The 14,336-nt window shown below is 44.2% G+C and overlaps 1 protein-coding gene across 3 annotated transcripts in view; it reads left to right on the top strand.

Annotated features, from left to right (window-relative positions):
- The first annotated feature begins 957 nt into the window (after window positions 1-957).
- MAP4K3 (mitogen-activated protein kinase kinase kinase kinase 3) overlaps window positions 958-14,336 on the top strand; it is a 65,449-nt gene continuing 52,070 nt past the window's right edge. For all 3 annotated transcript variants that reach the window (XM_058802741.1, XM_058802742.1, XM_058802743.1), the window contains exons 1-4: window positions 958-1,189; window positions 9,073-9,130; window positions 11,241-11,331; window positions 13,994-14,058. In XM_058802741.1, the coding sequence (XP_058658724.1) occupies window positions 1,079-1,189; window positions 9,073-9,130; window positions 11,241-11,331; window positions 13,994-14,058 (325 nt within the window). In that variant the 5' untranslated portion in view covers window positions 958-1,078. The remainder of the gene's footprint in view (window positions 1,190-9,072; window positions 9,131-11,240; window positions 11,332-13,993; window positions 14,059-14,336) is intronic.

The raw sequence follows: 14,336 nt of genomic DNA on the forward strand, positions 1-14,336 counted from the left end.
CCACTCACCACACAACTTCAGGGGCTGCACATCTGAGGACAAGGGTTCCCACAGCTGTCTGGTGCTTGTTCTCCACACAGAGGGGGTCGGGAGCGCAGACAGGGATGGAGGCAAGCACCCACATGCCTCCTCTGTGCTGGAAATCTGTGTGCAAGAGTGAAAATCTTACAGTGGCATCACTACTTTGAGAGGAGAGGGGGCCCATGCTGTATCCCATGGGGACATGCACAGTGCTCCAAAAAGTCACAAAACCAGAGGAAGCCATCCCATGGACGAGAGGAAGATGTTGCCCAGACTGAGGGCATGGGATGGGTGTCCAAGAGCCTGTGGCAGGGACCTGGCACGTGCACAGATGTAGGGATATCTGTAACGTGTGCCTCCCATATTCCACTGGGGAAAAGCGGATACCTCCCAAAAGCCAGCAAGGGCCTCTGGATCTCCCGCAGGATCCACCTGGGCAGGAGGATGTGGGCAACGGGACAACGCTGGGATTTCAATGGTGTGCGCTAGGACAAGGAGCGCTGGGTTCCCTCACACCCAGCTGCGGGCAAATGCCCTGTCCCAAGCTGGGAGATGGATACCAGGGAACAGGGAGGGCGGTCCCTGGTGCACGGGGTCAGCACCGCGGTGTCGTTGTGCTCCGGGGCAGGGGGGTTGGTGAATTTGCGAGTCCTCAGCTGCACCCGCGGGCTCCCGCCCCATGAGCGCGGCTGCGGGGGGGGGCGGCGGCGGCGGCACGCTCGGGCTCCGCCTTAGCGGGAGGGCGCGCTGGGTTGCTGAGGCGGGGCGCGGGCGGTCCCGGGCCCGCGGTGCCGCTCCCCGTTGCGGGCGGGCCCGCGGCTCCGTGACGGGACCGGCTCCGCCACAGCCCGGGCCGGCCGCGCGCACGCGCAGGACGCGTCGCCCCGAGAAGGAGGGGGGGGCGGGCGCTGCCCCGCGCCTGCGCGGTGCGGCGGAGGGCGCCATGTTGGCGGGGCGGGCTTCGCGGTGGCGGTGAGCGCTCGGGGCCGCCGCGTTCGCTCCCCGTCTCCGCCCGGGGCCCGGGGGGTCGCGGCCGAGCGGGGCCTCCCCTGGCACCATGAGCGGCGGCGGAGGCGGGCGGGTGTGCGACCTGTCGCGGCGCAACCCCCAGGAGGACTTCGAGCTCATCCAGCGCATCGGTAGCGGCACCTACGGCGAGGTTTACAAGGTGGGCGCTGCACCGCGACCCGGCGGGGTAGTCGCCTGTGTCCCCCTCTCCGCTGTCAGGCACCCCGGTCCTCCAAAATCTGGGAGGGCTTCCGTCGGCCGCCGGCGTGCCCTGGCCCTCCCGAGGGCAGCGAGGCCGCCCCGCTCCGGCGGGGTCTGCGCCGCCGCACCGGCACGGCCCCGGGGGGCGCCCGGCCCTGCCGCCCCCGCCCCGCCGCGTCCCCCGGCGGCAGAGCCGGGCGAGGGGGCGACCCGCGGGACCGGCCCCGTCCCGGCTTCCGGCGGCCGTGGAGCCGCCCCGGCGGCCGGCTGTGGCCGCTGCTGCTGGGTGCCGGCTCGGGCGGCTCTGTCACGGGCGGAGCTGGGGTCGGGTCTCCTCCAGGGCGAGCCGGGGGCTGTAGGGATGTGGGCAGCTTACTAGCTCCGTTCCAGCCCAGATGTCATCGTATTAGTCCCGGTCGCTGCTCCCGTCGCCGTCTTGTGTGGGAATGCCGGTGTATTGTGTTTGTGTCGGTGGGAGACGGGAGTGTGACTCTGCGGAGGGCGAACTGTTGTCGTTTGGATGAGAGTCTTTCAGCAAACGTAGGAGAATCAAAGCTAAAGCAGCTAAACATAATTTGGGTTGTTTTTTCTTTTTTTTTTGGAGGGGCTCTATGATGCATTTTGTAGTTTTTCTCTGCTCTGCCAGTGTATGTTGTTATTTGTGGCTGTTGGGATGTGGCAAGCTCTCCCTGGGATAGGATGACACTGGTTGTAACCTGCTCTTGGAGCAGAAGGGAGAGCTGAAGTTTGTCGTGTGCAGCCTGGTGGAAGCATTGTTTGAGCTGTGTACTTTCCAAGCATCTTCTTGGCCTGTTTTTGTCATCATAGGGTTTGTGTGAGGAAACTTGCTTTGGGAGGCAGGACTGTAGGGAAACATGCAGAGCCATTCCACAGTTTGAGTGCGCAGAACTGGTGCTAATGCTGCCTTTCACTTTATGTGAGTGTGCCTAGAAGGAAGTCTTGTTGGAGTTGGGCTGATTTTGGTTTAATCTCATCTCTTAAATGTCATGGAAGTTTCAGGACCTAAATCCTCTTGTTACTGCACTCTTGGTGTGCTAACTCCCTGCTTTATTAATTGTTTAATTGAAAGGGTGTTTTGTGTTGTTTGCTCCACCTTGCTTGCTTTCTTTGAGTATTTGTGTAATGTGCTGACCTTTTACTTGTCCAGGTCTGCTTGCCGTATGCTCTGGGTTTTTGTTTTTCTGCAAACTGTTCTATGTTGTGTGTGTATCTTTCTGCTGCAGTTTTTAGCTGGGATATTGACCCTGATACCTTATCAATTGAATTTTTTTCAATGTTCTGTATGTGACTGAAGGATGTGAATTCACCAACTCATCTGTCTTTTTGGTTTCATTTTAAGGACATTACCTTCAACCACAGAGTTTGGAATATTTACATATGCAATACCACTGTGCATGTGAAACCTGTTAAAGATTTGTGAAGGTTTCCTTGATGTTTATCACACTTAGATTGCAGTAACCTTCAGTTTGGCACTGCTTGTGACTTTCTTGTTCGAGGCACAGAGTGGATTTGTTGATGCTTACAGTGTGCCTGTACCAGCTGAGATAGACAGTGATACAGCAGGACCAGGATGCACTAGGCTGGTATTATAATTATTTCTTCTAGATGAGAAGTAAGTGTTTTCTGATTAGATTGTGGACCCTGTAGGGAAGATGAGAGGTGCTTGGCTCTTGTGTGGGTTATTGCCTATTTCATTCTGAGCCAAGGTCTTGCCCAAGGTGTCTTCAAAGTGAAGCATAAAAGTAGCCCAAAAACAACAATGAAAGCTAGTTACTTGTGGCAAGTAGTAATATTGTCTGAAGTGTCATCCACATGTGAGCTTACTAATGCCTTATCTTCTGTTTGTGAGTGGTTTCATAAAGCTCCTTTCTTTTGCCTTCACCTTTCACCTGTAGGTGAACTTTGAGGTGGATGAAATAATTGTGTGGAGCTGAAATTAGCTGTGTGCCAGCAGTGCTCATCAGTGGTGGGGTTTCAGCAGTGCTTGGGCAGCTCCAAGCTGTAATTTGTGGTTTTGCCCCCTTAGCAGAGAGAGCCACGTAGGAAAGTGTTTCTGCTGTTAGCAAGCAGGGATTATTACCTTAATAAGCTGACAGTCTTGTTATGTTGAGTCTTGGTAAATGCTGACTTTCTGCAACCTTATTTCCTGGCAAAACATTCAGGAGCTGAATGCAGAGCAGAGTGACATCTCTTACTCTGTTCTAGTTGAGCTGAGCTATGGCAGGCCATGGATTAAATGTTTGCTTTTTAGGAAAAAAATATATATATTAAAGAGAGGCTTGGTTGCTGTTGTGGAGTTTATTGAATTTGACCTGAGAGCTGATGGTGGGGACTGAACTGCAAGGGTTGGAAGGAAAGGAGGATGTGGTCAGATGGATACAATCTTGCTGCTGTGATTCCTGCTCTCTAGGCTGGTATCTGGAAAGGGGCATGCCAGTGCAGTGTCAGTGCAGATTTTTGGCTCAAGCCAATATTTTACAGTTGTCTGCACTCCCACCGAAATTCAGCTTTCAGAAGGGCCTTGGAGCAAATCATAATGGATTCATTGCAAGAAAGGTAATGGATAGCATGTCCTGCCATTGGCTCTCTATCAAATGTTCACAGTCAACAGTAATGTGTATATTCTAGCTAGCACCAGTGCAAATTTGTTGTAAGAGATGATGTGTATGGGAATTGCTTAGTTCTTCATGTATTCCTTGTGTGGGTCGTTTCTGGTTTTTGTATTTCTATATTTAACTTTTGCAAAGAGTTTAGTTGTATACAGTGGTCAGCAAAGTGTAAGAGAAGAATTAGGGTTTATTGATTGTGAATCAGAGATAATGTCCTGTCCTGCTCAGTTTCAGGAAATATTCCTAAAGTGAGATGAGGTAGTTGCTTAATTTTGTTTGCTCTGCATTTATCCATCTCACATTTAGGAAGACTGTTCTGTCTCTTGCTATGAAATTGGCATTCCAACAATCTCTAGTCCCAGATACTCTGTAAGTTGTGCCTTTATTTTAATGTTTGGATCACAAAAGCTTTCCCAGGGTTTTCTGACAGAGACTGTGTTGTTAGGTTTCCTGTTTGTCCCTATCCCTGTATGTTTTATTTTGGTAGTAACTGCACAGAGATTGGAAGTATTTTTCTGAGATGATCGTAGGTCCATTTTGTTCATGTCATTCATTTATATCACAACATATATTTTTTAAAAAAAAATCATCACTTTGGTTTAATAAAGGCTGAACTTCATTTGTCATCTCACACGTCATTTGTCTAGTGCAGGTGAACCCTTCCAAAGATTTTCAGCACCTTACTACAAAAAAGGCCCTTATTTTGCTGAATTTTGGACAGTTGTGATAATTAGTGAGATTATTGTTCCTGCAGAGGTTGTATGTTATACTGTGTTTGTCTTCTTTCAGTTCTTCTTGGCATTTATGGCTCCAGCCAGATAATAAATGAAGACAGCACAACTCATTGGGGTGCACATTGTTTGAGGTCTCATTTTTCAAGAAGGAAAGCCTGGTTTTTGTTCACCAGCCCTTGGGCAGGGAGGTTGGTTTTGGTGAGGGAAGTCGTGTATCCACCAGCTTAACTCCCTCATGCTGAAAAATTCAGGTTCTGTGGGTATCTCTGGGGAGCAGCTGGTGACTGTTACTGCTTTCTGCTGCCGTCGATATTTTGGGGTTTCTGGTTGCTGATGGAGCTTCTGTGTGTTGCTGGAGGAGAACGTCCAGGTCAGATGAACCTGAATTTTGATGAACTTCAAATTTTTGGTGTCCTCTTCTCTACATGTGTGTGCCCTTGCTCTTCTTTCTCGGGGTGATCCACTAGGGCATAAATTCTGCTTCAGTTTGCTGCTTCTGAAATGTTGAAACGATGCTTTTTGATAGGCATTTTGGTCTTCCATTCTTCCTGATTGACATTACAGCTCTTGAAAGCTTCTTCACTTTGTTAGGAATAAATGTCTGTGTTTTGACATCTTTCTGTTCAGCTTTAATTGGTGTTTGAAGCTTGTCAGGTAGGCAGAGAAGGAGGTGGATGTTTTGCCATTCTGTTTTTACTGCACTGAATAAGTGCTATGGGGCTTCATTTCTGGGACTGTGGTTTCCTTAACCAGTAATCTGTGCCTTGCACAGAGGTTTTTGTTTAGCATCAGCTTTATCAAAGCATTGCTGTCTAAAATTGTCACTCTGTTGGGTTGTGGTATTACACTTTCTACCAGAATGTGGAAGCTAATTATTTTTAGCTGGGGGAGGTGTGAGGGTTTGAGAGAGGCTGAAGAGAAGGGCTCTAAGGGCTGGGGAGTTGCTTGGGTACATTTTCCTGTAGAGTAGAGCTAATCAGGCTCAGGAAGCCTCTGTGCACTGGGACCAGTTTTCCCATGGAGTAGGAACCTGTTTAGAAATCATTTTGTTCAATAGTTCACACAGAAAGTGGTCAAAACCAGAAGCCTCTGTCTTAGACTTTTGCTTTTTCGGCTTTGTTGCAGCATTATATGCTTTACATTATCAGTTTCCATTTGAAGGATAATCAAAGCCTAACAGTTTTTAGCTTTTTTTCCTAGTTGGTGGTGATTTTTTATATAAAATTTTTTTCTGATATCCTGCTGTTGTTAGAGAGTACACTAGTAATTATTTCCTGTTTAATTAGGTAGTGCTCCTTCAGCTTGACCTAGCAGTTGAAACTCCTGCTCAGATGGCAGTCTAGATCTCTGGAAGATCTTTCAGCTGCTGATAGAATTATAGTTTCTATAGAACAGACATTCTATAAATGCTGTATACATTTGGTAATCTATAGTTTTCTAGAGCAGACATTCTGTAAATGCTGTATACATTTGGTAAAGTGTCTGCATGTAGATGAAGACATTCTAGGCCTATCTTTGCCTCTGGAAAAAATTTGCATTGACACAGTGAAATGTGCAATTGAAGGATGCTGCTCATGGAAATGGGTGGTGCTGTAAACCCCAGCATCAGAAAGGCTGGGAATTAGAGCAGGTAAGAGTGTGAGTGGTAACAAAAAATGAGCCAGGGTTTTCTTACCTGAGCCTCTTAAAAATTTTAGTTTCATTTTCAGCTCAGAAATACTTGTTTGAAATCATTCTTCACCCTCTCTACTGCTTACTGATTTTTCCAGTCTCAAAATCCATAAGGAACTGGCAATTTCAGTGGGATTTTCCTAAATAAAAGTCTAAGACAGTGTCCTCCACATTCTGAGGTGCTGTGTGGTACATACTTAGGCACCCCCAAATTCAGGGTCACCGCCAGCTCCAACAGGTGGTGAAAAGCATACGGTGCTTCAGTCATTCTCAGTCTCTCATTCAAGTGAGCTTGGAGGAGGAATTGCTTCACAGCTGATTATTTGAAAGGTGTTTGGGATCTAGTAAAACCTGTCAGGGGTATCTTATTCCCATCCCTAGCCTTTACAAGAAGCTCTTGTGTCACTACAATCAGAATAATCTTTTTATTACTCAGATTAACAAAGACAATTCATATTCCTGCTGTTGATAACACCATCAATGCTGATAACCCAAATGGAACAAGATGCAAAATTATAACTTATACAGGTTATCAACTTGGAGTCATGTTTTTTAATCTATGCCCTTAAGCACAGGGCAGCCTGCTGTTGCTGAAGGTGTTGGTGGCCTGCATTAAATCAGATTTTCTTCCTCCTTTCTTGCTTTCATAAGCCCAGGAAAACTTTCTGTCCCAGCGTCTCCATAGGGACCTATGGAGCCATAGTCAGTGACACAAACTCCTGACAGCTGGACATAGTATTGTCAAAAATAAATAAAACAAAAAAATCATGAGCAGGGGTTCTGAGGCCTGTGAAGTGTTTTCATCCTGGCTTGTGCAGAGTGTGTAACTTCAGGATATTCTCACTTGTATGCACTACAGTTGTATCTCATTGATCATACTGTTAGTACAAATTTGCCCTAAAACAAGTCTGTAAGTGTTAACAAGCCCCCCTGATGATCACTGGTCAGCTTTGTTAAAGCTTCAGTAACTTTTCTTGTTTGTCTTGGAGGTTAAAAAATGCTGATGTTTGATTAATGAACATTTTGCTTCTGTTTGTTTCTTGCTGTGAACAGAGTATGTTAGGAAAAGAAGTAAGGAGTAAAAATCCTAGCTCATGCTTCAGTGGTGGCACTTTCTCATGTGTTGCCTTTATTCTCTGGTACAGATGAAAGGAACTCATGTTTTTGCTGTTCTGAATGTCTATGCATCTTTTCCACCATTGAGGGTTGGGGCTATTGCTGCCATTGGTGGGGTGGATAAATACTGACTTACAGGGAAGGCTGCCAGAGAAAATTTATTTGTTAACTGGTTTTTTCCACAGTCAATCAGGTTGGGACTACTCCTTGAATTTCATAGGATTCCCACTGGTCTCAGAATCTCTCTGCCTGCAAATGATTTGCAAATGCCAGGGCTCCCAGCATTGCAACAATGTTGCCCTGCCAAAGAATAGTGAGAAGCTTGAGATAGCTGTCCAAGGAGTGAGCTGAGTAAATCTCTAAACACAGAAATACCCTCTGCAGTTATTTCCAGACTTGATTCTGGTTTACTTTTTATAGTCTTAGGGATATTTTCCCCTCCACTTTTGCTTCCACAACTAGGTCCCAAGCTGCCATGTAACAAACCTTGCACATACTTGGTGAGTCCATAAAGGCTCTGAGTCCTGACTTCCTGAAGTGACTTAAATGAGACATTTAGCAGCTTACAAGGTGGATCCCTGGCTCCATGTGTTAGGTTCTGTAATTCTGGCCTTTGCAAAAGCAGGCTCTGAGCCCTGATTGCCTGGGCACTCTGTACTCCTACAGGTAGCAAGCCTCCCCTGGGGAGAGAAGAGGCTGTAGCTGGGCATCCTTTGGGAGCTGCTGCTGCTGCTGCTTTAGTGATGGGAAGCAGCTTTGCTGCCTTCTCTCCATGGCTGGGTGCAGGGGCATAAAAATGCTCTGAAAGCCCTGGGCAAATTGCTTCTTGGCTTTCAGTTAAAGTCCAATGGTACAGTTGTAGAAGACAAATAGTTTTTATAGTAATTTATGTTGCTTCTTAACGGCTTTTCAAAAATGTACTGTCCTTGGTTGCTCAGTAGAACCAAGGCCTTAGCAGGACAGAGCTGTGTTGGTCAGAGCATGGTGCTGATGGCATCAGGTTTGTGGGTCTGATCCCCCTATGGACCATTCACTTAGGAGCTGGACTTGATCCTTGTGGATTCCTTCCAGTTCAGAACATTCCATGTGTGAAAATGCAGTGAAGCTCCTGAGTCATTGCTGCTGCAGTTGGCTGCTGTGTGTCTAAAGGGAATGTTTTGAGGGGAATGCTCCCTAACTCCTTCATTGCTGCCTTGCTTTGTTCAACCCTCTGCAGCCAGGGGAGGCTGTTGTTTTTGGGGAAGAAGGTTCAAGGGGTCTTGCACATAGCAAAATGAAGAAGAAGCGTTGCATTGCTCATCTGGGAGTCTTGCAAGTGGTCCCACACGCTGCAGAGCACAGGCCTTGGTGTGCCCTGGATCCCTTGGCTGCTGAGACCCACGGTGTTACAGCTGCTTTTCAGACTCTCAGTGGTTGGTTTGTTTATGGGTTTTCACACCTAAGCACTGCATGGTTGAGAGCTTGCATAATTCAAGTGTTGTGTGGCATTGTAGTTTCCTGAGCAGACTTAAAGCTTCAGCTCTCAGTATAAATCAGCTGTTTAGTGTTCTCCAACAAGTGGTTCCACTGTGTTAAACCCTTGTGTACCTCAGTTGCTCTTTGACTACTGCTGTCAGAGAACATCAAGTCAGGAATGCAGAGGTGGGTGCTGCATTCTGATCTCTAAATACTCCTTTTTTGTTTTTTTATAGGCTAGAAATGTCAACACGGGTGAGCTTGCAGCAATTAAAGTAATAAAACTAGAACCAGGTAAGTGGTTTCTTAACTTAAGTAGGACACAGAACCTAAATATTTTTGAAGTTAAGATGACAATTGTACAAAATCAATCAAGTCCGCTTATTGAAAGAAGGTGTAGGAAAAAGTACGCTGTTCTAAAAAAAATCATGGCAAACAAGATGTAAGAGGAAAAATGTAATTGGAGAACAGTTAAGTGAAAGCTGATTAAAATTTCATTGCAAATTGTGGGTTTTTTTGTCCTGTGTTTGACCCATGTGTTATAAAAATTTCTGGAACACAAGAAGACAGCAAGGCAAAAAACTTGCCTGTTAAAGAGTAGAGGAAGAACTAAAAAGAAGGATGAAATAATAGCTGAACATTAGTATCTGGGAGATTGAGTACATTTCCTGAAAATCTTTTGGAGAGTCTGATTAGGACTTCACTGCTAGATTTATGCTTGCACTGTGCTTCTATGGTGATTTCACAAAGCACATGTGCCCTACAGATCAGTTCTCAGCCTGCAGTCTGTTCTATTAATAAGAGCAGGCCTGTTGAATAGGATTTATCTGGGGAATAAAACATCCAGACTTTTTTTCTAACTGCTGGTGTTCCATTTCCAGATTTAATGTTGGGGTGTGTGTAATATTTTAACTACCTGGTTTGATCCTTAAGGTCTGTTTGGGAAAGAAGGTATTAAGTTTTTTCCATTTTTCCCCTTACAGTTCTGGATGGGGTTATAAATATTGTGTTTTCACAGTACATACACATTTAAAAGTTCAAGACAGGACAGTATGTAACTAAGTAGTTCAAAAAGTGTGTGTTAATCCCACTTCTTTTCCTCACACTGAAAGTGTGATCTCAGATGCTCCTGTCTGCTCTACTTCTTTGTTTTTCTTATGTCAGTTCCCATTGCTGGAGTCCTTGGCTGTGCATGATATGAGTTACCAATCCAGCTAGGTGTGCTGTGGGCAGAGCATGGGGATGCCCTGGGGAAACCTGTCCCTATGCTCTGGTGATGGGTGAACAATTGGCATCTTGCACTTCAGTATTTTTTGGCAGCCTTTGGACACCTGAGTGGTGCTCAGAGAGTAGACTTCAGCTGCCCAGTTTTGGAAGTTTTGCAGATCAGTGTACAGTGTGCAGACTGGGGGTTAGCAATGTTTAGGGACTTGTTTTAAGGCTTTATGCTGCTTTTATTTTGAATGCAGTGAAAATGCTGATCACACACTGGAGGAATTGTGTCCTTTCAGGGAGGTCCACATGTGAAAATAAATTCCTCTGTTCTTTAGTGTCTGTGTGTTTAAAAGTCTAGCCAGGAAGCCATCAGCAACACACCACAGATAGATGTTAGCTTGCAGCTTATGATTTGAAATTTGCTGTCAGTTAAATAAAATACATGGGAGTATCATGTTTCTGGTTATAAATAACTCAATGGATAGGTCATCAGTATGTTAATGTTCTGGGAAAAACATAAAACATTCCCAAAAGAAAAACATCTCAGCTGTGTGTTAAGTTTCACACATGATTTTCTCAGTATACACATCTGTAAGAACCTTTAATAGAAAGACTGGGACAGCCAAGGTTGCAAATGGTGAGATTCAGGTAAATGTCACCCCTGTGTCAATGTTTTTTGGATGTGAGTTACAGTCCATAAATTTACATTCTTATGGGGTCTACTGAAATGTTGCAGCAGCAGTCTACTAGTGACTGGTTTTGGGTTGTTGTTTTTTTTTTTTGTTGTTGTTGTTTTTTGTTTAGGAAGATGAGCTAACGAGAATGGGCATGTGACCAAAAATAGCAAAGTTTTGTTGTGTTTTTAGGAACCCAGGCTATTGGCAGGGCTTATACAGATGGACACAGTGGGGTCTCAGGGAAAATAAGGACTTGAGAAAGAGCTGTGGCCAGTATTGTAAGAGCTGTCAGCAGATGTGAGGTCCATCTGTCCCAGAATGAAACTTCAGAATATCGTTACTTACTGCTAAGCCCTTGCTAATAAATACTGATTTACAGTTGATTTATGTCTGTGAAACTTGCAGATAATTAGTCCTAATTGCTAAGAATGTTTATTTTATAAACATGTGCTGAAAGTTAAGATGTGACTATAACCCAGGCCAAAGAAAATACCCGTTCTACTGCATTTCAGGAGAAGATTTTGCTGTTGTGCAGCAGGAAATCATTATGATGAAAGACTGTAAACATCCGAACATTGTTGCTTATTTTGGCAGCTATCTCAGGTACAGTTTGTTTCTTTTGTTCGCTTAAAAATGTGTCCCTGTCCCCTTGTAAAGGACAAATCTATAAGGTGACATAGGCAAAATATAATTTACCAAGTATTAATCCACTTGTGTATTTTTTTCATTCACCTTCAAATCTCTTCTATTTACTACAGTCTCTCTCTAAATAATCTTTCTTCCAGCAAAATTGTTCAGTGACCACATAGTCATGTTTTCTTGCAAATAAGTTGATGCTTAAAAGCTTTGAATTTAATATATAAGTGGAAAATTAAGCAGAAATATGTCAAGTATGAAGTGTCTGTGTATATGGTATCTTTTAAATCTGTTTCAGTAGAATGTCTGTTTTTCCAACTTGTGAACTTCTGACCAGAATGTGAAGGTTTTGTGTTTGTTTCTGGAGGTGAGGTTATTTGCATTGTAGAAACATTGACAAATGTACTCAGTTGTCTTACAGCTACTTCTTTTTACCAGTTGTAGTGGGAACAGATTGCTTAGCATAACTAATAAAAAGCTGCTTCTGGTGATATTTTAAATTTCATATGAAAACAGTGCAGAAACAACTACTATTGTTGCACTCAACTTTCTTGACCATTTTTGTATTGAAACACTCCCTCTTCTGTGCTCAAGCTGGAGGTGAGAGTGCTTCTTTTTTTTTGTCTGGGCAATCAAGTTGCTGTCTTTCAGATGTTTTGCTGCATTTTGTTTTCCAAGCATATTTCAATGCTAAGAAGAATAAGAAAAAATACCATTGTCCAATACTTGCTAGTCATCAGCATATTGTTCCCCAAGGATTTCTTCTGTTTGTGTAGGGATTTTTCAGACAGTGACATTTCTGCCTTCCTGTTGGCCTGGGTGTTAAGTTGCAGACCCTCGATGGTACTGTTGGTCCTGTCTCTGTTTTGCTTGCTGCTCAGGCCATATGCTCTGTAGAAAGACTCTGCACTGTTACTCTTGGTTGCTACAGGGATCTTCTCCTGTCTCAAAGTGCTTAGGCACAGTGATCAAAGGCTAGATTGAAACTAAGAAATGTAGTCACCTCTTCTGATCCTCTTATGTTCTTTTTCTGTTTTCTGTAGGGCTTTTTCACACTGGGAAGTGAATACCCAGTAAGCAAGTGAGAATTTGGAACACTTTAGTGCTTCATGCCTCTTACTTTGCTGGGAGAGTTCTGGCTTCTTCCCACTTCCACAGTGCTGCTACTTTTGTCAGCAAACAGGATGCAGTCACATGGACCCATGAGTGCCCCCAAAAGTGTCCCTATCTTGAGTCCTGCATCATTGTGGGGAGCAAAGAAGGGACTTGCAGATGTCTCTTCAGTGATTCTTTCTTACTCAGCTTTCTTCCATGGGTTGTCACAGTGCTTCTGTGCCTGGCTTTGGTCAGCTATTTCAGTGGAAAGTTTTAATATTATTTCAAACAAGGCTTTAATTGAGCCCTTGAAATGTATGGAGTTAACAGCCAGGGAATTCTGCTGCTTAAAACTCCTGTAATGCTTGGACAATACCTTTCCCACCCCTAGAGGAAGCAGCTGGGAATGTAGCTGTGAGGACCATGTGCACTCTGGGCATAAAAGGGGAGGAAATCCAAGACAGACAGAATTCTCCCTGGAGCAGCAGCTATTCTAGCTGTCACCTGCTGCTGAGAGCACTTGCAGTTTGCAGCTCAGGAGATAAGCTCAGCACTTCCACCATGGCCTTGCAAAAACCCTGACACAAATGTCTCAGCTGTTCTAACAGAGCCTTATGTGTGTAAGACATGCAAGGCCAGGTCATCAGGGAGCTGCAGAACAACCATCAGGCCTTCCTTTGGTTCTCCTGTGTTACTGTCTGCTCTGAGGTGGATGTATGGAGTTCTTTTTTTCCACCTGAGTGTTTTGTTGGCCAGGAATGACTAGGCAAGTCCCAGATTTTTTGCTCTGTACAGTGCCTTTTTGTGGCCACATCTCACCAATGAAAATTACTGAGTGAAAATAGAGTTAATGGCCATGATAGAAGATACCTTTAAATCCTTCAGCCTGTTGTCTATTCTTGGAAAACACCTTTTGTGGAGGTACAGTGAATCACACTGAATTGATTCCCTTAGTAAGGGATGAAGAGCTAAATAACTTCCCTTCTGACCCTGCCACCAAAAATATCCATGGGTTTTTTTGAAGGAAAAGTCTTTATCTGAGCAGGTACTTACCCACAGCATGGGCTGTGCTCTCCCTAGCTTTGACTAAAGCATTACAGTTTCACTTAATTTGCTGTGAAAGAAATTTAATTGAGAGACTCCTTGGGCTTTTTGTTTTGTATTTTTTTTCTTGTTTGTGTTAACTCCTATGCTATGAAAAAAGTGGAAAAGTGAAAATAAGGAAGAAATAAGAACCCATGTCTGTTTTGTCTCTACTCTCAAAAAAATGTATTTCAACAAAAATCAGTGTGAATGTTTCACTAATACTGTTTTTATTGCTTCATTAAAGTAGAATATTTTTGACTTTTTCATTAGTTACTGTTTAGACAGTGAAGTGTCACATAAGGACTAAATTACACTCATTATTTGACTTGTACTTTCTATAATACAGAGCATGTTGTGTTGTGCTTTATAGTGTTTGAGTCCTCTGACTTATCTTTTACAAGTGCTCTGCAAATCTGACAGCTAATGAATGGTTTTATTCACTCTTTAGACGAGACAAGCTATGGATCTGCATGGAGTTCTGTGGAGGTGGCTCTCTACAGGATATTTATCATGGTATGTCAAGACTTTATTCCTTAAAATCTAAGTACAGCTTAGTTTCAAAAATTGAAATGATTGCAGTGTTTTGGAATTAGAGGAGAAATTTTAGTATCCATAATAATTTATTGAAGGTCAATTTTAGCTTATCTTTTACTTAATTGCTTTGGGTTTTGTAAATAACATTAGTGGGGTGGGGCATGGGGGTGTACAGCAGAAGTTATTTCCATCCTTCAGGGGCTCATATGCCCCTCATTGCTTTTCGAAGGCTGTAAAATTTTTGGCAATATTTGTAA

The sequence above is a fragment of the Ammospiza caudacuta genome, chromosome 3 (genome assembly GCF_027887145.1).
Source record: "Ammospiza caudacuta isolate bAmmCau1 chromosome 3, bAmmCau1.pri, whole genome shotgun sequence".
Lineage (NCBI taxonomy): Eukaryota > Metazoa > Chordata > Aves > Passeriformes > Passerellidae > Ammospiza > Ammospiza caudacuta.